Below are 24071 nucleotides of genomic sequence, written 5' to 3'. Positions count from 1 at the left end.
GCCTGCTTTCATGTGTCCTTTAATGAGGAAACCGCCGGCTCAGCAGCCTCCTATAAAACACAGTCAAATTAAAACACCCAAATATGAATCAGCTACACTGCCCTAATACAGCGGGCCAGGCCAGAGGCGTAGCTCTTCTTTAGCGAGACCTCAGGAAGACCAGAGTCTATTGTCTGCAAAGGACAAGATGGTGTCGGAGGCTAAAAGATACTATATCCTGCTTGACAAGCGACACCAGCTTTTTCACGGGGAGAGATATGTAATATAATGTTCTTCATCTAAACACAGAAATACTTCTCTTTTATAATCAGATGAAGATATTCTTCAAAGCACACAGCTGAGGCAAGTGCATACTTCCCAAAGAACAATAACAGAGTGAGTCACAAGCCCACGACACAACCCCTGCCACCAACGGCTCGCCGCAGTCTGCTACAACTGTGGCTGCCACTTAGACGACAGCAGCTCCATAAAATGTCGCGAAGAAACACCAGCCCTCAGAAAAAAAAGGGAGTGAAATAAAACAAAACCGCATTTGTTATTTTCCTCTCATTTCATTGTAATGATGGAAATAAGGGCATCATTCTGAGATTAGTGCTGCTATTTCTCCCCGACTGACGTTAAGCGTTATATGAGCGGCTGCTGAAGAGCTTTGGAGAAACAATAGAACAACAGCCCACTGAAGAGCAGGATGGCTGGATCAAACTACAAGTTAAATAAGTCTGGTCTAACAGACTCTGAAACATGGAACCAGGAGACTGCGGTGTGTACACATGGTGAGACAGATACAGTTGAAAAACCAAAGGATTACACTGAATTTTGTGTTATTGTCCGCTTGGTCCCCTTACCTGTTAGGTGATCAAGTTTGTTTATATAGGCCAAAACACAAGTTTGGCCCTGAGGTGCTTCACAAACTGTAAAGAATATGACATCATTTATCCCTAGATCCTTGATTTTAAAGAGGAAAAACTTCATAAATAAAACCTCATTAGAAAAAAATTGAACAAACTTCAGATAGAGCAACCAAGGAGGGGTTCCCTTTTACAGAATGGAAGTATTGAGAATATACAGTATATAACGAATGTTAACCTTTCTACAAACACTGTAACAACATCTGTACATTAAGGGACTGGGTAGGGACTGTATTTGATACTAACCTTCATTGTGGTATGCATTAGTTTTCATGCAACCACATAGATGTTTCCATCACGTCTGTTTTCTTTAAACTACAAAAAAGAAGGGTTTACAATGCATGCTGGGGGAGTACGTTTTGCATGGTGTTCTTGGTCAATGTGTCCAAACTGAAAGTCAAGATTTCCGCACACTTATCCATTCAATATGTCACTTTATCTATCAAACTTTCTGTCTATCTGACCTTCAGAAAGATCTGTACTTACTGACAGTCACTACCAAATGCAATTTTCTAAGCTCTACTTTAACAATGTGTACGTATGTCAATAACTTATTTTACAAAACCAGACAAACACCTCATAAATACACAGAACATATTTTATTTTAGGCTACAGTGTGACTGAGGATCTGTTTCACAGAGCAAAGAAACTGTAGACACTATTAATGAATTTTACTAAAAAAAAGTGATAGTCCATTTAGATTCCTCTTCAATACTACACAACAATATGAAATATACATTATGTACATTTGCTCAGAGCAGGGAGGAACCGTTCCTCACTTACACTTTACATCAATGTCGTACAAGCTGAGAGGGAGGAGAAATATGTGAGGATAGACTTTAAGTAAAAACGGACGACAGAAAGTGCTAGACAGCGGGAACAACATTTTGTAGTGAACAGTATAAAACAGTGTTGGTCACAAAATAATACTCCAATGGCTCGATAAGCAGATGTAAAGTAGAGAATTGTGTATAGAAGTGAGGTAAGTTCAAAGAGATTCTGTAACCGTATCAAAATGGCCCGGCACATCGCACTGCGATGCACACAGTGCAAAAATAACCAGATATATATCACAGTATTTAAATCAGCAGAACTGGTCGATCCAGTGAGTGATCCAGTGACTTAAATGTTGTTATATGTTACAAAGAACTGAAACTACTGTCAATTTAGTGTATTAACAATCTTAAAAATAAGCTGGATGACTGAAATGAAATCAACAAATGAAAGCTATGTATGCTGGCAGGATGACTATGACACCACCTTCCTGCCAAAAACAGACAAATGTAACAAAGCAAGTAAACTTTGAGCTCATGATGTGGTCAGTTTTGGTTACCTTACATGTAGTGCTGTGAATATGGGATTTTATTTCTAATGTAACCTGAGCTCTGTACTCTCTTGCACTGTCTCTTCAAAGAAATGTCCATCACAATGTGAATCCTTACTGTAGCTCGTGTTTTTTTTCTGTCCTCTTTTAATTAACAGGGACAGGTCCGAGTCATTTGGGTAACAGGCAAAAAGCAAAACCCTTAACAATCATGCAGTTATTACTTATTAATCATCCTGAAAGACCACATATTATTCGCAATGTTACATGTAAACCTGCAGCGCTTCATCCCAACCTCTCATTTTCCACTCTGGCCTCTCAGACTAGGAGGAGAGTTGCTTTGTCTCTAGATACTGATCTAAGGTCAGTTTTAGCATTTCCCCCTTGCAGAGGGAACTGAAAATATGATTCAGCTAATGCAATAAGGGGACATGTGTCGACATACAGTATGTTAATTGGACCGCAGATCTGTGCCTGAGGGCAAGGCCTTAGTTTCTCCTGAGCATGGTGGGATAAGGGGCACTGGGGTGTGTGGTTGTGGTGTGTGTGTGTGTGTGTGTGTGTGTGTGTATGTATGTATGGAAGGATGGTAACAACCCCCTCCATTCACTGGCCTTCCTCCTCGCGTAGGAACTGGAAGACGGATGAGAAGTCCTTGTTAGCGTAGCCGCGGGAGCACATGACTCGGAAAATCTGGTGGGCGAGGGAACCCAGAGGGATGGGTGTCTTAGTGTTGGTGGCAGTGTTTTGAGCCAAACCAAGATCCTAGAGAGGGGAGAGAAAGAGGGGCAGATAGTCAGATAGTCGGAATAAAACAATAATCTGTTTTTGTTTATCAAATGGTGGACAGTTCTATTAGATTTCTTAGGTTTGCTGTGTGTGATACAACTACACATTGCGAGCACACATTGCAAGTGTATTAACTGAAACCCAGATGCACTAAATAATACACAGACACAGACTGACCCAAACAGAAAAGCAAATGCAGTAAAATTAAGTGGCACACAATAAGTCACAGATGGGATGGGGAAGAGGAGAGCAGGAGAATCACAGAGACAAAAGAACAGTTTAAAGTGGGACAAAGCTAATTACAGGGTTGAAAGACTGACAAAAAAGGAGACTAAAAGAAAAAGACTCATTGTAGTAGCTGAAATAATTATTTGATCAGCATAAAATTAAATGGCAAAAATGTTGATGAAGTCATGTATCCTGGGAAAAATACCAAAACATATGATCAAATTTAAAGATTTGTTGTTTTTTTCTGTTTTATTTAACTGTGAACATCTTTACATTTTGGATTGTTAAATGGACTAAACAAGCTATTTCAAGTCAGGTTGAGCTTTGGGAAATTATATTGGCACTTTTTGCTATTTTATGACATTTTAATCAAGAAATTAATCAATTATCAAAATGATTATTAGTTACAGTCCAAAGATAGAGTCACAGGTGATGGTGGACATAAAGAAAATGACAGGGAACAGGTTGTACCTTGGCCATTAGTGTGGTTCCAAAACCACCCTGGTAGTTGTTGGCTGAGGGGACTCCCTCCATGACGCCAGGGACTGGATTGTACGTGTCGCTGGACCAGCAACGACCTGAGGACATGTTAAGAATCTTTGCCAGCAGCTTGGGGTCCAAACCCAGCCTGTGAAGAGGAGAAGAAGACAGAGAGGTCAGTGTCTCCTTCAGGAGCGAAAGTCATGGGTCAAATGGTCAAATTAGGTACACAAACCCTGCTGACAGATTCTCTGCTCGAGATCAGGGTTGAGAAGTGAGTCTTTTTTTCACAATAGATTTGCTGGTGTAAAGGTTTAGGTCCATGGTCTAAAGGATTACATTTTCTGCCTCACTGACACAAAAGGTAAACCTATGATGATATTGGCTGCAGAAAGCCCATTGAACTTTCTCTTGAATGAAGTACAGTATGAAATCTAATATCTAATATTACAGATTCTTATGGGGAAGGTGAATAGATGATTTTATTTCCACTTTACTTTTGAGGCTTTTCGCTAATGTTCTAATCCAGAGTGATTCAGTATGAGCTGGTGAGCTAGAGGGTAGAAGTGCGGGTAGTGATAGAAAAGGAAGAAGTTATTACGCTAGAAGTAGTCAGGAAATGGGACAGACGGGATGGGAGGGATAGGAGCGCCGATCATGGAATAAATTTTCCAAACGGTGCAAAAGAGGAACATGGAAAAAGATGGGTGTGGGGCTGCTGGTGATTGTAGTGACCCCCATTGAACCTTATGCTAGGCTGTGACCATTCCTCAGTGTTAATGGCTGAAGGCTTTGTAATGCTGGCTAATGCAGTATTGATGTTTACCAGCACATCTATCCTTCATCATCCCTCTTTCATGAAAAAGAAAGTGGAGGAGGAGGAGAAGGAGAAGTGGTTAAGCAGCACAGGGGAGCCATAAACCTTGCTGTCACGTATAGAAGTACGCTCTCACTTCCTTGCTGCCCCATTTTGAAGCAACCCACTTTCATATGCAAGAGGACAAATCTCCAGGCTATGATAAGATGAAGCAAATGAGACAAAGAGAGAGCACAGGCAGACAGAAGCAGGGAGTGAAACAAAGTGCCAACCATTACAGTAGGGAGGGTGTAACTCTGTTGGTTGTTCAATCTGCTTGTGTAGTGCAGCTTTTGTTTATTAACAGTTTAAAGGCTAGTGTAAAGCTGACCACATCAAGCCCTGGCTGCCTCAGTTCACTGTTACTTACAGGCCTGTAACTCTATTCTGCTCTCAATATGACTATTAAACCATCATAGGTCCTTAAGGCCAGCAGCCTCCCTCCCTCCCTCCCTCCACCTGGCTCTCATTCTGCCATTACTACCACAGTTTTTATTAGCTGTCTACTAACTAATTAAGAATGGGAATTGCATTTACACTCTCTCCATGTCTCTCCCTCCTCCCTTCCCCTTCGTCTCTTTTGTGTCCGCACTCTTCTGTTTTTTTAACAAACTGTTTTGGAAATGTGGCATAACGCTGCTGCATGCGTGCATGTGTGTGTGTAAACATGTGTTTTAGCTTGCAGTTTCTTTAATGGCCGTCTCTCTGATGATGGCTTTTTTAGTTGATGTCTGTAAGCATCCCTTTGCCATCCTGCTTCTCTTCTCCTCTGCCTTCACTTGCTCTCTCTTTCTCTCTCTCCTCTTCCTCCCCCTCATCTTCCCTGCTGACACCTCCCTGTCTGAGGACTCTGGGGGACATATGTTTGACATCGTGCACAAACCCCCCATCTCTGTCGTGCGCACACACACAAGCAGGCAGCCCCTCCCTGCGTTCTGGGTCAGCAGCTGAAAAGGTTACTGGCTGAGCTACAATAAAGCGCGTCCGAGCGCGCAGATCGTTTGTTATAGCGACCAGAGACGCTGACGGGGAGCTGTTGTCCTCTGTTAACGATAAATCAATGAAGTTCCCCTCCTGCGTCCATCACACACACACACACACACACACACACACACACACACTCAGACACACACAGACACAACCGCTTGCACTTGCACACAGCCACGGTTATTAGCTGACGCAGTGGTGTTGTTCCTCGCCTGTGGTAATTTGCGTGGAGAAGAGGACATGTCACGCTTTAACAAGATTGACATGGATAAACACACAAAGACACAAACGTGAGACAAACGTGTTGCTGTGTGATGCCGCTGCAGATTAAAGAAATGCGAGAGTGAGAGTGGTGGAGGTGAAAATAAGAGGGGAGGGTGTTTATGTGTTTATGTGCTAGGGGAGCTCAAGCAGGTGGAGTTCATTTGCAGCGCTGATATTAACTGTCTGTTTCATTGCGATTAGCTTCTCTTCCTCGTCTGATGCCACAGGAGAGGAAGCTCAACCCTTTTCCCATTTATTATTACATTAAAGAGCTAACGAGCACATATACACACACAAGCATTTACTATCCCATTTATAGAGGCAACAAGCGCATTTATCACCCTACTTTAATCTTCATCGGAACATATGCTCACAATTCATTTACAAAGGAGGAGAGATGTGTTGTGGCGAACCTATTTCTGTCTTTCATCACAAAGGGTTGCGTCTTATTATACCCTTTGATTCGCCTGTTGTTCTCCCCATAAAATGAATAAAGGGGAAAATATGTGTGTGTCTGCTTGTGCTTCAATGACAGTGACCACATGCCTTGTATGCATGAATGAATGCAGGTACACAGGTGTGCAAGGTGAACCGTAAGCTGTAAAAGCCTCATATCCCTTTCCTGGGCCAGTCGCCTCTCTCTCCTTTCCTTCCTCTCCTTTCATCTTCCACGTGCATCATTAAAATCACCGCTGCCTCTCTCCACTACTCTGAGTAGCTCCTCACCCCCCCCCCCCCTTCACTGACTGGTTGGCTGCATGCAGAAATTACGGCGGGCACAAAAGAGGCAGAGAGGAGAGATGAAGGGATTAAAAGAAAAGAATAAAATGAGGAGGTAAAGCAAATAGGGATGGAAAAGAAAAGCTGAAAGAGAGGGAAAGAAAGGACAGCAAAAAAGGCAGGGCGGGTGTGTGTTTGTGTGTGTGTGCGTGCGCTCATAATTGTCATGCGTGGCCATTCCTTGCGCTAAGAGAACGTCACGGTCTGTTGGAGACGGCCCGAGCTTCCATCTGAGATCAACAAATTAGCTCCACGAACAGAGCTGTGTGTGCGAGTGTGTGTGTTTGTGAGTCCGCCTGCATGTATAGGTAAGAGAAACACACACACACACACCCACACATATTTGAAGAAAGGGCAGCTCTATCAGGCCCAAGTCCAGCATGATAAAATGTTATTGCCGTTTTCCTGTAAATTGGCTTTGAGTGCTCAGTCTCCTTTGTATCGGACTGTGTCGTGCGTATGTGTGTGTGTTTCTGTGCACACATGCCTCGGAGAGCGTCCTCTGCATAAGAGACTGGGCTGCAATGCAGCATGGGAGATTTACGGGTGTGGGCTCTCTCTAAACGATGACAGTCTTTGTCAAACCCTATAATAAAGCCCTAGAGATTGGATAGTAAGAAGGGGGGTAGAAACATGGAAATACACGCACGCACACGCATGTATGCACACACAAAGACAGAATATGGGTCAGTTTTGTAGATATAAAAAATAATTCACAGTCAAAGTGAAGGGATGCTGTAGTTAGTATTCTTATTCTTTTTTCATAGGCATACATTATAATGATGTGCCCAGTGAGTAGAAGTTGTTGTAGTTTGGTAGAAAACTGCTGTCTTCAGTGTCTGCGGATGTAAATCTGTGTGTCTAAGTGTGTGTGTGCATCAGAGACAGTGTGGCAATGTGTAAATCTGTGTTGCTCCCTTAATGCCTCCATATTTCAGAGGCCTAGTGGGGGGATTTATGTGCGACTGCTCATGCCAATTTTCCTCCTCTGTCTCAGCACAGATAAATCAGCTGCACTAACACAGCTGCACTGTGAGAGCAGCAATTCGCGTACATGCACACACTCGCGCACACACACAAACACACAAGTGGGCGCTCACACCTTTTAAGTTGCAAAACCCATAAAAACAAATAATAGCAACAGGGTGACAGAGGAAACAGTCTTATATTGGCAGGGGATATGTATAAATAAAGTAGATAATGAGATAAAGAAAAACAATCTAATGGCTTGTGTGAGGGATAACTGATAGAGAACCTAATTTTCTAACCCAAACTTCCAAAAAAAAAAGGGAGTTTCTAAAGGGAACCTGTGCTATGATGGGATCTGGATGCTAAGACGCTTCTTTCACATTTGTCCGGCATCCTTAGGTGAGCCAGATATTTCAGGTCATATCAAAATGCTCAGCCTCCTGGCCAAAGAGGCTCTGTGTCAGGACGAGGCATCATAATGGATGGGTTTCCTAGGCGGCGTTCAGCGACAGGGTTGTAACAGGATGCTGGTGAGAGCTCAATCAGCAGATGTAAATCAGAGTCTGTGGCTCCACCCCCTCATCCGTCTCTCTGACTTGGGGCTGGGCTGACCCCTTCACACTTCCATAAACTACACACACACAGACACAGACGCACACACACGCACGCACACACACACACACAAACCTGTACTGAAGTAGTGAATTACAGCCACGGTTACAGCCATATCACTGGTATAGTAATTTCTTTTATAGTGATGGCTATATCTATGGGCCAGGTCGAATCCAAAATCATGTGTAGCTAAAATGTGGAAGCATCAAACGTACAATCTTTAAATTGATGGTGCTTGTACTTCTTATTACCAAATGTCTAGAAACGTCAACATTTTTTGTTGCTCCACATCCCACGCCTGCTTTTCATATGCAGTTCAACATCACAGAGCTGAATTTGCATATTGTGATTACTAGCTCATACTCCAGTGTGCAAGTTTACGTCAGGTATATCCACTTTTAATAGCCTACTCACAAGTTCCCCTGCGTCAGACTTTCTATCGGTGCACTACCACTAACTGTTACAACTTTTCCCTTCAGGATAACAGGTAGGAAGCAGCTTAGCGCAGCATTAGCTGACAGTACCTGATGCCAAGGTTCATGGTCTCTGCGGTCCCAATCATCCCGATGGCCAGGAGCATGTTGTTGCAGATCTTAGCTGCCTAGAGAGGATTGACCAGAAAGCGGAAAAGGCTCTTTTACTGCATGTATATATGCAAGACAACATATAATGCAGAATGTAAACACATTTAAAGGTGTATCAACATAATCCTAAAATGATCCAACAGACTCCCTATAAAGATATTTAACTGGGACATTCTGCATGATCATTAGTGATGTAAAATCTTTATTTTGTATGATTTATTTTTCAAAACAAGTTACAGTTTAATATTCAGGATGCTCAGGACAAATTGTTCCTTGTGATCAAAAGGAAAGATGGTCTGTTGATCTTTTGTACAAATCTAAATTGTGAACATATTGTGTCATGAAAAACAACTTCAGCATAGATCCTTATGTAAAGCAGAATTTAACCCATAGATCTCTGTATGTTCAGGTTAATTTCCATCAGATATAGAAATAGGTGGATTTAATGATCTTCCATAAGAGAATTTCTTCATGTGATTTTGATAAGATAAAATACAAAATCCATTTCATGTTTTAAAATTTTTTATGAGTTCCTCTGGATGGATGATTATAAAAAAGTTGGAAGGAAAGGAGAGAAACTTTTGCACATAAGTGTGTTCATACAGTATGTATTTAAGTTACTCAAATGAGGGATATTTTGTGCATGTGTAGCTATAGTTTAAAAAGCAGGAATGTCGTGTACTCTCTGTCTGTTTGTGTGTATTTACCTGTCCAGTGCCAACCTGTCCGCAGTAGACAACATTGGCTCCCATGCAGGTGAGCAGCTCCTGAGCAGCTTGGTATTCCTCTTCTACCCCACCTACCATGAAGGTCAGTTTGGCCAGGCTGGCAGCCCCGACACCTAAACACACAACACATGTTCAAATGCAGTGTTGAAGCAAACAGACGTGAACACTTACAGTTGACAAATACAGTTGACACATTTGACATGGACCTGCAACACACTGCAAACTGTATGGAATGTTAAATAGTGAGCTAAATTTTCCAAAACTCATAACAGAGCACAAGTGAACAGGTGTATCCATCTAAAATATATGGATTTGCCACACAAAAGACCATAATATATCAACCACTTGACTGTTTCAACACTACCAACTGTGTCTAAAAGGTCAGCTGTGTACTTTAGACTCATAGTGGGACAGGCGTGTTAAGTAGTGGTGCACCAGAGGGACAGAGGTATCTTTAAAAGCCGATTGTTGCCATCATCCACTGCACAACCCTCACGGGAGCCCTTGCCTTTTGTCCTGTCACCCTTACTCTCTCTCTCTCTCTCTTTCTCTCTCTCTAATACACACACACACACACACACACACACACACACACACACCAACAGCTGTGCCTGAGGCCAGCCCCCCTCATGGGGGTATCAGTGACAGGCGTGAGGGGTAATTAACTTTACACTTTATCATGTTCAATTAGGCGTCCCTCCCCATGCCTGATGGCTTAAGGAGCGTGCCATGTTGTAGGAGGCAACTTCACCCCCCCTAACCCACTCCACAGGGTCCTTAATGTAGAAATAACCCCTTTTCAGAGTGGGTTGGACCCAGCCGGCTTGAGTCTCCTCTGCAATGTGCCTTAAATGCTTCAGTGAATAGCCCCAAATATTAACACAATGAAATCTGGTAGACACATACTGTGCACATACATTCATACAGGAGAAAACTTAATATATAGCTGATCTCATAAACACAATACCTAGAAAAGTACAGTGGCAAGTTAAAACCCTGTGATCATGCACGCAAAGTGACACACTTTTCAGTTCTCCGAAAGAAGCAAAGAAAGTGAGTTCAAATTTCTCTTTAGGGTGTCGTCTAGCTCTAATGAAAGGCCTCTTAATAGTGAAAGCCTAATAATGTCAGTGTTAATAATTAAAAGGGAACTGCCGGGGTCAAAACAGCTGAAATCACATTATCAGAATTCACTGGAGAGGACAGGAGAGGAGAGGAGAGGAGAGGAGAGGAGAGACTTACTGTATATTTATATGATCCATAAACATAAATATACATCTCTTTTCCCCTCCCCCTTCTTTAATTGGCTATGCTGTTGTCAAGTGTATGATGATGCCACTACACTATATGTGTGTGTGTGTATGTGTCAGTGTTGAGCTGTCAGCAGGTCATTAGGGCCACATAATGAAGCCCAAAGCCCAAAGCCCACGCTGCGGCAGCTGCCTATGGACACACACTCAACATAAGGCTGCCACACACACCAATCATACACACATATGGTCCACAGACCATGGACATGATAGATTTAGTTCCTTTCTTGTTACTGTATGTTGGCTTTTTTGTCTCACATACATTTGACTTAATCCATCTGAATCTTATTTAGTTTAATAAAATGATGTTTTTATTTATTTTATTTGGAAACTGTTGACATTGTCTTCAAATAGCTTTAGTTATATAACTAAAGCTATTTGAACACAATGTCAACAGTTTCCAAATAAAATAAATATATGTATAACTGTTGATCGATAATGCCATCATTATTATAATTTTAAAGAAAAAGAATAAATAAACAATAACAATAGGAGAGTTTTCTTTAATTAGAGGTGATTGTAAAAGTTCAACTTGCAGTACCACTTTTTTACATTTCATTTACTAGTTTTAAAGCTCCAGGCTCAGATTCTCTCTCTTAGAGACAAATACACACACATACACACATTGAAAGAGCAGTGTGACAACTGCTCTGCTTCATTAGTGAAGATCACTGTTCGCGGACGACTAAAGAGGAGATTATTGATAACACAGTCAACGTGCTGATCAATATATCTCAGAGGAAGAGAGGAAGCGGAAGAAAGAGAGCGAGACAAAAGAGAGCAAGAGAGAGAGGAGTAGAGAGAGATTTGTAGAGACGACAGCGAAGAAGGAAAACGATCTTTCTCTTCCTACCTCCCAGCATCCCTCCCAACTCTCCCTCCCTCAAATTAACTAATCACCCATAATAAGCTCTTATGATCTGTAGTGGATTTCTATAGGCAGTGACACCAGGATGATGGAAGATCGTTGTTGGTGGGAGAATAACACATCATTAGCATAACAATGTGTGTGTGTGTGTGTGTGTGTGTTGGGGCTATCAGTGAGTCTGTTCATTGTGCAAAAGTGCATTTGTGTTTGTGTGTGTGATGTGTAATTCTATGATAGTGTCTATGTAGTGTGTACGCCACTACCGTGTGTGCGTGTTTTTGTGCGTGTGTGTGTGTGTGTGTGTGTGTGTGTGTGTGTGTGTGTGTGTGTATGTGAGGGGACATCCCGTTCTCGGACTGGTCCTGTCAGAGACGGATTAAAGAGGAATCCTAATGAGGCTTCCCGAGCACCGGGTCCGCCCGACTCATCCATCCCAGCGGGAGTGACAGTCCTGGATCGTTAGCACTGCACAACTACACAACGCCCCCTAGGGGGGGAGACAAGGTGTGTGTGTGTGTGTGTGTGTGTGTGTGTGTGTGTGTGTGTGTGTGTGTATAAAGGGTGGGGGGCACCTATGATAGAAGATACAGGGTTGAGAGATGGAGAAGAAAGAGTAGAAGAGGGATGAAAATACTAAAAAGACATCCACAAGAGAAAGTTATGTATATAATGTCACACCAAATGCTACTTAATAAATTGAGCATAATATAATTATGCTAGAGAGCTCAAAACAGAACATACTGGTACTGGATTCAGAATAAAGACAAAAGTGCCACTCTAATGATTAGCAGGCGATGCTTTCTTGGGAAATAATTCCCCAGGGAAAGAACCACCTCTCTCCTCTGTCACTTTTTCTCATCCAGTGCCAGGGTTAGGACAAGTTTTGGTTGGCTGAGTAGTAGGTGCCCACCTCCTCACCCCCAAATCACCCAACGCAAATATTCTCAGTGCACGTTAAAGCTGGCAGGACTGTTAATGAGCTTCTCTGTGGCTTTTACAGTGTGGAGGTTTAGGAGGAGGAGAATCAAAGTGGCTCCGACAGTACGTTGTATGACGTATGGAGAGACACTGCACAGTTTGTCTCCCTGTGGGTGTGTGTAGTTGTGTGTGGCAAGTTAGCTTCCAATTCAATTACAGACACATATAGACATCTCCTTCATCTGATCTTCTCTATTAACAAGGTTCAAGTTAATAAGTGGGCAATCAAGCACTATTAGGACAGATGCTTAGCAGCAGGCTTTGACGACAGGCATTAACCAGGGACTTAAGAGGGTGAAGCTGGTTGTGCGGAGGCAAAGGAAGATCAGAGGAACAACTTCGGTTTGGACTGCTGGTAGTGAACACTAAATTCATTAGCACTTTCTTCATTACACACAAAAAGAATCAACCAAAAAACTTCATGACAGGCTTATACCCTTTTAAACTTGGGCTCTTTTTGAAGTGGTGTGTGTATGTACAAAGTAAGTGAGTGTACATGTGCATGAATTATCTGTGTGTGTTCCTGTGTATATACGTGTGTGTGTGTGTGTGTGTGTGTGTGTGTGTGTGTGTGTGTGTGTGTGTACCAGGGACAGGTGCAGATCCCAGAGCCGGCCGCCAATAAGACGTCAGTTAGAGCTTCTGAAGCCGTGTCTCGGAGTTACGAGCCGCATGTAAACCAGTAGGCACTTTTTATTGGTGGTGGGTTTAAATTAAACTACATTTGTGAATATGAGGCTACGCAAACAACACACACACACACACACACACACACACACACACACACACACACACACACACACACACACACACACACACACACACACACACACACACACAAAAAGGGATGTTCCCAGAGTTTGGTAATGAATGACGCATTTGACAACGAGCCACAACCCTGCTTTTCCCCCCAGAGAGTATACGGAAAAACACTTAGAGCAAAACAACACCTATAATATCATTAGAGCTCCTCCAAACACCTCATTTCCTAAAATGATAATGTAACTGCTCTCACCTCGAGCACGCCAGGAGAGATTTAGGGATACGCCAGATTTCATGTCACACCTTCAAGTCCAAGAGTAGTTTTTGTAAACAAACTCTGGCTTTGGCAAAATACTACATTGTTTGCTACCTAGTATTTTAACTATATGCACATGTAAGGGTAAAGTTTTGGCTCGGTTGCAGTCATCTATAATTCAGACTGCAAAGAGCCTTCACACATAATAGTGTAACAGCCTTCATCAATGGGAGATGACTGCCTGCAGTGTAAGCCAGTGGGGGTAGGATGTTTACAGGCCAACAACGCAGCCTCATGTGGTCCACCATTATAATTACACCCAAGGGCAGATCTTTTTCTAAAACAAATTAAAAACCCAAACAGGCCCTGTAAAAAGCATAACGGATATCAAGTAAATAAGAGAAACGGTACGAGGGTGCGCGTTAACCAAAATCGCTCACACACATAAAAAAAAAAATCAGCACTTTCAACAGTTTATCTGCCAGCTTTGCTAATGCTCCTCTGTTATGTTAAAAACAGACTCTTTATCGGCTCCAGTTAACGAGCGCAGAGCCATGAGAACTGACTCCTGCACACAAATACTCCATGAGAACCTCGAGCGAGAAGGCGACGGGAGAAAGTTTGGGCTTTGGCAAAAAACAATTCAGTTTAGAGCGTCAACATAGTTTCTTGTATATAAATGTTACTACGGCCTTATGGGTTTAGTTGCTATGCCTGTCCATTGACCACCAGGCCAGGCCAGGTCTCATCATCATCATCATCATTATCATCATCATCATCAGTAACTGCTCTATTCTGCAGGGTAGAGGCTGGTCAATGGTAGGTGACAGAGGCTGCAGGGAGCAGGAGAGATCCACAATCAATCCTTTCCCTGGCCCAATGAGACTCATCTAGGATAAAGCAAGTTAATAATGATCCCCAATTAGGCTGTTAGTAGACACACACACACACACACACACACACACACACACACACACACACACACACACACACACACACACACACACACACACACACACACACACACACACACACACACACACACATAAATGCATACACACACTCACACAGTTGAGGTGCAGAAACTATCCTTCATACAGACAGAACGCTAATTTGCTCTTAGGTGAGTGACATGCAGTGTGACGTTTGACGGACAGAGACTTTTTGTATGACTCATACACCAGCTGACTATCTGTCTGCACACACACACATACACGCATAGAGAGCAGATGACATAGGGGCAGGGATGTGAGAGCCAGTACCCAGCTGCTGTGGGTCTACCTCCATCTGGAGCATAGGCTAGTGTCCCTGTCATCAGCCCTCCATCATCAACATGCCTGGTCACTTTAACGCCCTACACCCTCCCACTCACCCGTCCCCCCCAATCCCCCCCCCCATTTCACCAGAACCCGTCAGTGAGAGGCTTGTTATGCTAATCTAGTCTTTGGACGACTGACGCTTTCTAGTAGTGGTAAGCCATCAACATGACAGACTGCGAGAGCACCACCCCCTGCCCATCCAACCTGATTCCTCAACTCACTATCAGAGAATCATCACTAACCTTCACTAAACGGCCTCCAGACTCCCAGACTCACCTTCTCAATTAATCCCTTTCTCAGACTGGATTAGGTTGGCCTGAGTGCCCTCCTGAACCATTCTTTGACCAGATATACCAGTGTCAGGTTTTACAATGACAAGCTGGACTGTTCTTTGGGTTTACACACGTCTTAGGCATCTAAAATCACTCCCTATTTGCTAGCCTAAGAGTCAAATTCCCTCAAAAAGTCCCACAATGGAACAAGAAACTATCCGTTGTATGTATTCTACGTCTGTTAAAAAAAAAATCCCACAATGAAATGCACTGATTTTGATAGATGTGAAAATTACAGTTATGCATCACTCACTCACAAAAATGACTTTGATTCATTAGTTCCAAGATGTTAATTTACTGCTGACTATAGAGTAAACAAACCTTCTGTCACATGTTTATTATGAAGGGAACAGTGAATGAGGGAACAAGGGGCTAATTTCAGTCCCCCTGACAACAGAACAGGGTTAATACTAGAGCTGCAGTGATTAGTCAATTAACCGATTAACTGATCGACAGAAAACTCATTGGCAACTATTTTGAAAATAAATTTATTGTATTAAAAGTGAAAATTATCTTATTCCAGGTTCTCAAGTGTGAGAATTTGCTGCTGTTCTTCATCTTCTGTGACAATTAACTGAATATCTTTGGGTTCTCTGGAAAGCTGGTTGGACAAAACAAACAATTGGACCACCATGGACATTTTTCAATATTTTAGCCCTAACAATAAATTGATTAATTGAGAAAATAGTCCTTGTAAATACTTTGTGATTTAAGCTTGTGCTGCCAACAAGACTTTTTGGGACCACAAGATTTCCTCCAGGCACGTTTTAAGATTAGTATAAAAAGTATAAGTATAAGAAATACTCTAGAAAATACGCTTGACTAAATGATAATTGACTTAATGATATTTAATGTGTGATATGGTTTTACCACAAAAAGTTCAACTATGCTGTAATTAAATCTATCTAAATCTAGTCTCTCACTGAAATATCCACTTATTTCAAAAGTTTTGCTACTTGACACAAAATGTCTCCTACTTCACTGAAAAGTCTCAGTGCATGTGCACCTCACACTTGTGTGAGATGGATTTTGGACAACAGTTGGCTTCTAAACTATTTGTGATGTCAAAAAATCCTACTCATACATCCATGTCTTAAACTCAGATTAGAGGTGGGCAAAGAGAAACTTTCCCCCCTTCAGCAGATGAATGTGAAAACAGCCTTCTAGTGTCAAACTCTGCACAGACATCAGTATACACAGTAAAGCTCAAACATCCAAGTGGAGGGGGGGGACTAAGAATTCATGCTTAATCCAAGAAATTGTAGTTAGAAGACTGTGTGATAGCTCCAGGAAACGGATTGTTTTGTCGTATTATTATTGCCAAAGAATTAACCTTTTAATGTTCAAACACACCGCTTTAGGCAACCAATGAACTTCAAACTAATATTGACTTTCTGTTATGTGTAAAAATTGATCTCTGTGGAAGATGCCCCAGGCGCTGTGGGCCCTAAGGGAGAAACAGAGCCTCTATCAGTCAGCAAAGAAGTGGATTGGCAGCGGTGACTGACGAACCAACTGGTGCCAGCCTTGGCTTGAACAAGCTCCTACAGGCTGTAGGATGACGTTCCAACTGTCGGCAAATGACACACTGCAACACTCAGGCTTCACTTTATGTGGTATGGATATGATTAGAGTGGTGTTGAGACTCAGCCTAAATAGGTAGTTAGCTGAGGATTATAAGACCTCGCAAACAAGCAACATTAGCCTGAGTACCCATGGTCCCACAACAGCTAGGCCCCTTCTTGCTTTCATTTGACGCGATAGCTAACTTTTCCAGCGCTGGGAAAAACACAATGAAAGGTTTTTTAGGGCCTTTTTAAAGCCATCGTCCGTTAGCAATGTGGCAGCCCACCATGGGCACACAGACACAAACACAGGCATTCTGGGTAATTACTGCTAACGACCCCGCCGCTTGTTAGCCAGACCTCCTATTTTTGCCATCGCTGTGCCAACACCCTGGGCCTGTGACATCAGAGCTTGTTTTGTTGTGGGTCAACTTTGCATGCGGACGCTTTTAATGACACCAGACAGTGGTAGAAGTGTGTGTGTGTGCAAGCAAATGTTAGCATGCCTGAAGAACCAGTGTCTAATATAACTGTGTCTACGCAGGAAAGCGTTTGCACAAAGATTACAACTCTGTATAGATGTGTGTGTGTGTGTGTGTGTGTGTGTGTGTGTGTGTGTATGCGTGTATAACAGGACACAGCTGGGTCAGGCAGGGCTAAAGCCAAGACACTGGTCAATGTGCAAGAATGAAAGCCAGTAGGATGCCCATGAGAAGAAAGTGAAAGTTTTTTTGATTGCTCTTTTTAAAAAGGGTTATGACTCCCGCTATTCAGATCCCACGGTTGCCTGCCAAACCTCTAGTGACGCACACAACATACACACACACATTTCTGTGTAAAAACGCCACCTCACACACCACACATACACGAAAGGATTCAGTTTATATCAAAAGAAAAATCTAAATTAAAAATAAAAACAAATACAGAAACCACAAAAAGAACAGGCTGTGTCTGCAAAAGTTTAAGAGTATGGGAGATCACAGCAAGTCTGTGCTGAGGGTGTTGTTATCCTCAGGGAATAAAATACATTTTGTATGGACAGTGCCTTTTTTTAAGTCAGTTCAATCAAGTGTATCTACGAGACATAATCAATTATAGTAATATAATATAATATAAATATGTTTTATTATTGTGTGTTTAGTCTGTCTGAAACAGCAGCAGTTGGTTTTTTTTCTTAATTAAAATTAAGTATGAAAGTATTCTCTATTTTACCTTTAAATTAGAATAACTATTAAGAGTTGGACATAGAGCTAAGCTGATGTCATCCATAATTCTTTCTCTTGCACACACACACATAAACCTCATGAGTATGACAATGCCCTATTTGGGTAGGGTGCCATCTCCTGGTTGGAACAGAGCATAAAACTTCATATCCCACCCAGGGATGTGGAAAGTGGGGGATGAGGGGGTCGGACGTCGGGGATACAGGTCTCTGCTATTTCCCATGAAGTTTCGGCATGCGAAAAAAATCCTCTTTCATGACCTTTATATCGCCACAGGTTAAGCCTTGCTTCAAGGCCACGCCATCACCACCAACTTCCATTCCTTAGCTCAAAATGGGGCTGAATATCTCGGTCATATTAGGGTTGCAACTAACAAATTTCCTTTCGAATTAATCAATCAATCGGTTTATTTACTTTTTTATATGGATTAACTGTTTTGCCTGTAAAATGACAGGAAATACTGAAAAATGCCCATGGTAACTCCCCAAAGCCCTAGGTGACATCTTTAAATTACTTGTTTTGTCTGGCCAACACTCCAAACCCTATCGATTTTCCATTAAGAAGATAAAACACAGAAAATGAAACATTTCAGAGGCTGGAGCAAGTGAATGTTTGCTATTTTTCCTCATAAATGACTTAAATTGATTATCACAGATTCTCAAAATCACTTTTAAATATTTTTTTACGAGGATTTTCTGCTATTGTGCGCTGAAGTAGCTGTATGCACTTATGGATATGACTCATGGCAGTCTGGAGGTGGCACTGGGTGGGCGGATGTGTGCAGCATGTGTGCATGCGTTTGTGAAAGAACAGTGTCTGCAGTGCTAGTTGCAGAGGCCAGAGGTAGCAGGTAAATCATTGGTCTTCTCAGGCTAGTAAAATAGGCTTAGTTAAGAGACAGGAGAGGAAGAACGTTCACAGAGGACTGCACACACAAACTGCGCACTGTCTATAGTATGTAAACAGTGTGTGTTAAGAGAGAGTAACAGGCTTAAGGCTCTGATCTCGCTGACTGCAGTCGGCCTGTTCTCCAGACGCCAGCTGGTAAACATGCCAGTGTGGGCCAAGTCTGTGTTAGAATGGAAGAGGGCAGGCCCTACAGTGTGTATTGTGCATGAATTAAAGATTGTGCAATAAAAAGCAAATTGAGTATGATCAGAGCTAGTAGTCAGATGTGGAGGAGTGTCATGATGTACCATACCGGCATACCTGAATGAAAGAATTGTGTGTGAGTAAGAGGGAGAAAGAAAGACAGAGAGATAGACAGCTTTACTGCAATGTGTCTCCTTCATGTCTTATCTCCCTCCTCTCTTCTCCTGCACTCCATGTGAGGGCAGTTTCTCTCCTCTTTATGACTCTTTATCTGACATGAAAGGCACTAACATGGGATACCCGCCATTACGGCTCCATCAACATGAAAAGCTCTGACACGGGATTCTCCACTGCGGCTCAGCCCATTAAGGACGACTGGCGATCCTGTGCTCTGTCAAGAAGCCGTCACAAGCAGACAGGACCAACATAATGAGGACTTAAAACCTTAACCTTGCCTTTAAGACCCCTGGTCAAAAGCAGCAATAAAACCTCAAGAGGGCACCTACTGGCTGGCCCGCTCAGTAATTACAACCCATGTCCTAGCACTAACCCAAAAGGTCCCATAGTTTATATATACAAAAGAGTGTAAGATAGTTCAGAAGTAAGGCTGAGGGGTCATAGGCCTAACACTATGGTTTGGTATTCTCAAATGACCAAACTAGCAGTCTGATTCTGCTTTTGATACTGCCAAAACCCCTACTCTCGATCTCTTTATATATTGCCTGATCAGTGGCAAGGGTCTTAAAGAGAGAAATAAAGCTTGATTACAAATATTTAATATGTTCTCTTCATCTTCCACTTTAGCAACCACTGGCTGGAGTATTTTGGATAATATAACAAAGCAGAAAGAGCAAATTACATGTGAGTTATCACAAAATCAAACATGCAGAGATGGACTTTCTTTCTTTGGGTGACACATTACCTCCTGACACAGGAGCATCCATGAACACGGCTCCCATCTTCTCTGCAGCGAGTGCCATCTCTCTTGAGACGGCGGGGTCAATGGTGGAGGAGTCAATCAACAGCGTACCCTTTTTCACCTTCCTGAATGGGTCAAGACAAAAAGCATTCAAGCATGTTGCCTGTTTGTACATTAAACAACTGTGCCACTCTTTTAAAGAGGTAGGGTGGGGCTGTATCAATGTCACAAATGACACAGCATGTTATAGTACAGTTTGCTTACTTGAGGATGCCATTTGGGCCTGTGTAGACTTCTATGACATTGGGACTGGAGGGAAGCATTGTGATGATGCGGTCTGCTTTCTCCGCCACATCTGCTGGAGAGTCTACTACCTGAATATTGGAGTCATCAACACAAAATAAACACCTTCATGAAAAAATTAAATGGATTATAGCTCTTATTTATGGCAACCTTTTGGCTCAGATGCACATATTAGCTTAGTAACTGTTTTAATGAGTTTCAATGAAGGGTGGTAAAAGCTTGCAAATACTTGTCAATATGGAGTGTGTTCTTGGCTTGTTAAATGTAAAGTTTTATAAGTTATATATGTCTTATTAAATTTTAAAATGTCCATAAGTGATGTGTAATTGACTGAGTGTTACCTGGGCACCAGTGTCCTGTAGTTCCTTGCGAGACTCAGGGAAGACATCAGTGGCAATAATGGGATAACCATTCTTTAACAGGTTTTTGGCCATTGGAGTCCCCATGTTTCCCAGACCAATAAACCCCACTGGTGTTTTTGAGGCCATTGATCGTGACGACACTGAGGGAGGATAACAAAGATGCTTTTTCTGAGGTTTGAGAAAGAACGTGAGGCATTTTGTTTAGCTGAATTCCAGAGCAATATAAACGCTAACAATCGTCCCCCACAGTTCAGTTCATAAACAAAATGTGTGCAATCACATACAGTGGCTGTCTTTAAGTTTTACTTGTGACGGTGCAGTCGATTAGTTTGATTCTGCTTACCCAACAAAGTCGAGGCAAGTTTATTTGTAAGGCAGAGGAAAAGTGCTTTACACAAAATGAAGGTAAGACTACTTTCCACCATGAAAAATCAAGGGTCCCTGTGGCTAATGACTGTCAGTTTAAATGGCAGTGAAACTGTAAAAAGCTGCTATCCTAATATTTTCCAGAAGGAAATGCTCTAATTAGAATCAATAACAACACAGCAAATCTTAACACTGTAACTTACAGCCAGCTTTTGGGCAGTCTGGCCAAGCTATTAAACACTGCTGGCTCAGCTAAGGTCCAGTCAGGTTAACAGATACTAAACAAAGCGAAGCAAGTAGACTACAACAACAGGATTAGGCATAGATAGTGAGGCTTGAACAGAATGCCTTACCTTAAATTCACCCCTTCAACTAATAATAATGAAATAAAATGAAATCTAGTAAGATGTCTCAGTATGAGTCTGCTATAATACTGAAATAAAAACAACAATTGAACAGATGTCTCCTCCAAGCAGACATGTAGCATTGACACTGTCTGTCTTGCAATTCACAGTTTGTCATCACACCTATGTTCTTCCCTAAAGGAGGGAATCACATCATCCTTACAATATAGTTACTGAAACATGTCTGATCTGATGCTAGTTGAAAATACTATTATTTCTAAAGTCAAGAATGAACCTTAAATGTTTAAAAGTTAAACTAAACAGCTTTCGTCTGCTCAACGGATGCTTCTGGTCTCCACGTCGTGCGTTAATTCCTGATAATGGACACCTCATTAGGCACTCTCCTGTACATTACCACTGAAATTTTTTATAAATGCAAGAGAAAAAAGAGCAGATATTTTGGTTAGTATGGAATTATTGTTCCTGATGACACATTTTAGTTCAAGCTAAAATATATTTTTTCTCCACTCCTCACCTTATTTTCCTGCCCGTTCTCTGCATGTACCAAATATATAATATTTTAGTATTGTATAGTCCTCAGTACCAACAGAGTGCAACAGTAAGGTGCACTGCACTGAATTGCACCTGGTGAATTAAACTACAAATGAATCACTGTTTCACTCATAAATGTGAGCGGTAACACAAACTTAAAATCTTTAAATGAAAGTCAGATTTTCAGGCACTCCTTATTTTTTAATCAAACGATGAATGTTACACTGTTTGCTCAGGTTGTATAGTCATCAAGTGTAAAACAATACAATGGCTGTTTTGTAATAACTTTAACTAGGGCTGTAACTAGTATTTATTTAAATCCCCAGTGATTTGTTGCTTAGTCTATCATTTCTACAAAATCTCCCTGTAAATCTGAGTTAACAATTAAATAAAACAAAGATCTTCAATCTTCACAGAAGCTAAAACCAGGAAAATGTTTGCATTTCAGCACTAGTATTAATCTTGGCATGTAATATTAACATGACTGTTCACTGCCACGGATTCATTTACTATAATTCTAAGCCTTGAAGTATAAGGCCACTGGAGGCATTAAGTAATTTGCCTTTCTGCTCTAAAGTCTTTATTTAGTCTATTATAGCATACTTTAAAATGAATTCAGGCTACTAGAGATTTATCTATGTATCATCTATCAATAGACTATCAATTCATTCTGATATAATAATAACTTTGCTTAATATGTTCACACAAGTATGTCAACACATTTGAAGGGGGTTATCGGCATTACTTTACAGTACAGTGGACTTTGAAACTGACTGTACAGTACTGAGGTCAAGACCATGCCTGCTTTGTAAGGGCACAGCTAGGGGGAAAGGGAAGCACTATATTGGGGCCTTTGCAATGCAATGCCTGGATACATTAAATAAAACATAATAACAGTAACACTCACAGAGAGTTACAAGTAGTGTAAGGTCAGTTGCATCTTAGAGAATCATTCAAATGAACATTCATTGTTGCTGATTCAGAAAACATAGTTGTGTCTAGCATTGTAGGATGGGCAGGGAGGAGTGGAAAGAGTAGGCGTTGATGCAAGCCAAGACTAATCCATGAAGGTGTGTAATGAAGAGCAAATTGTTGTATTGAGAATAGCAACAAGCTATTATAATCAGAACCCAACAAAGATCTTATACATAGCCCAGAGGTCTATAAAGAGATCCTTGTCAGTTAAAGTGAGCTCTCACTGGCCATTGCATCACATTTCACTACGCTCATGTCCATTAAGCACATTGTCCTAACATACTGCATGACTGAACACCTCACAGCAAGCGGCCAACTCAGCGACACTGTGTCCAGACTTTAACACTAACTAGCACCGGCAGTAACTATATCCATACTTTCTTCAGAGGGCTAACAAGCTAGCTTACACACTGGAGCAGACAATGTTCCGCCTACATTTTCCTCTGAACACGCATTCATAAACGGGAAAAACGGCACAAGGAAACAACATAAGCGAATACGTTACCGAAGGCAAGGTCGACATGCTTAGTCCACCTTAACAATACATTTCGCGACCCTCTAAACAACGCAGCCATGCTTCTTTCCCCTTGACCTCGGCGTACAGTGACAGCTGTCAAGCCAGGAAAGCCCAACCAAACTGTTATGATTGACCTTGTTTTCCGCCAATCACAGATCTCGGTGAGTTTCAGCAGCCAATAGAAACGAGGCAAAGGCGGGACATCCTGTGCTTCTACTTAATGCCCTTTAGCCGCCTGTATGAGTATAGCATTGACTCTAAAATAACAAAAACGTAAAATCAACGTATTTAATGACAATACAATTATATGTACTGTACTATATATATATATATATATATATATATAAATATATATATTGCAAAGCAATGAATGGTACATGGTTAGAGACTGCGGTCACAGTTAAGCTACTCTGTGATGTTGTTGTAATTCAGCAGGGATGCGAATCTATAAAGCAAGGGAAGTATTGGTAAACGGATTTAGGTAATTTAAGTAATCTGAGTTTTCTCCAGTCGTACAGG

General features: G+C 41.7%; 1 protein-coding gene across 1 annotated transcript; it reads right to left on the bottom strand.

Moving 5' to 3' along the window:
• Positions 1–1488: 1488 nt before the first annotated feature.
• On the bottom strand, positions 1489–23682 carry hibadha (3-hydroxyisobutyrate dehydrogenase a). The gene is made up of 8 exons (XM_051389536.1): positions 23541–23682; positions 20778–20938; positions 20398–20507; positions 20137–20258; positions 9489–9622; positions 8722–8798; positions 3721–3877; positions 1489–2997 (listed from the first exon to the last, which is right to left on the bottom strand). Exons 1-8 carry the CDS (start codon positions 23608–23610, stop codon positions 2839–2841), a joined length of 990 nt encoding a protein of 329 aa, XP_051245496.1. The 5' UTR covers positions 23611–23682; the 3' UTR covers positions 1489–2838.
• Positions 23683–24071: the final 389 nt, after the last annotated feature.

The sequence above is a fragment of the Dicentrarchus labrax genome, unplaced genomic scaffold (genome assembly GCF_905237075.1).
Source record: "Dicentrarchus labrax unplaced genomic scaffold, dlabrax2021, whole genome shotgun sequence".
NCBI classification, from domain to species: Eukaryota; Metazoa; Chordata; class Actinopteri; family Moronidae; genus Dicentrarchus; species Dicentrarchus labrax.
The sequence above is the reverse complement of the archived record's forward strand: the minus strand, read 5'-3'. Positions and strand labels throughout refer to the sequence as shown.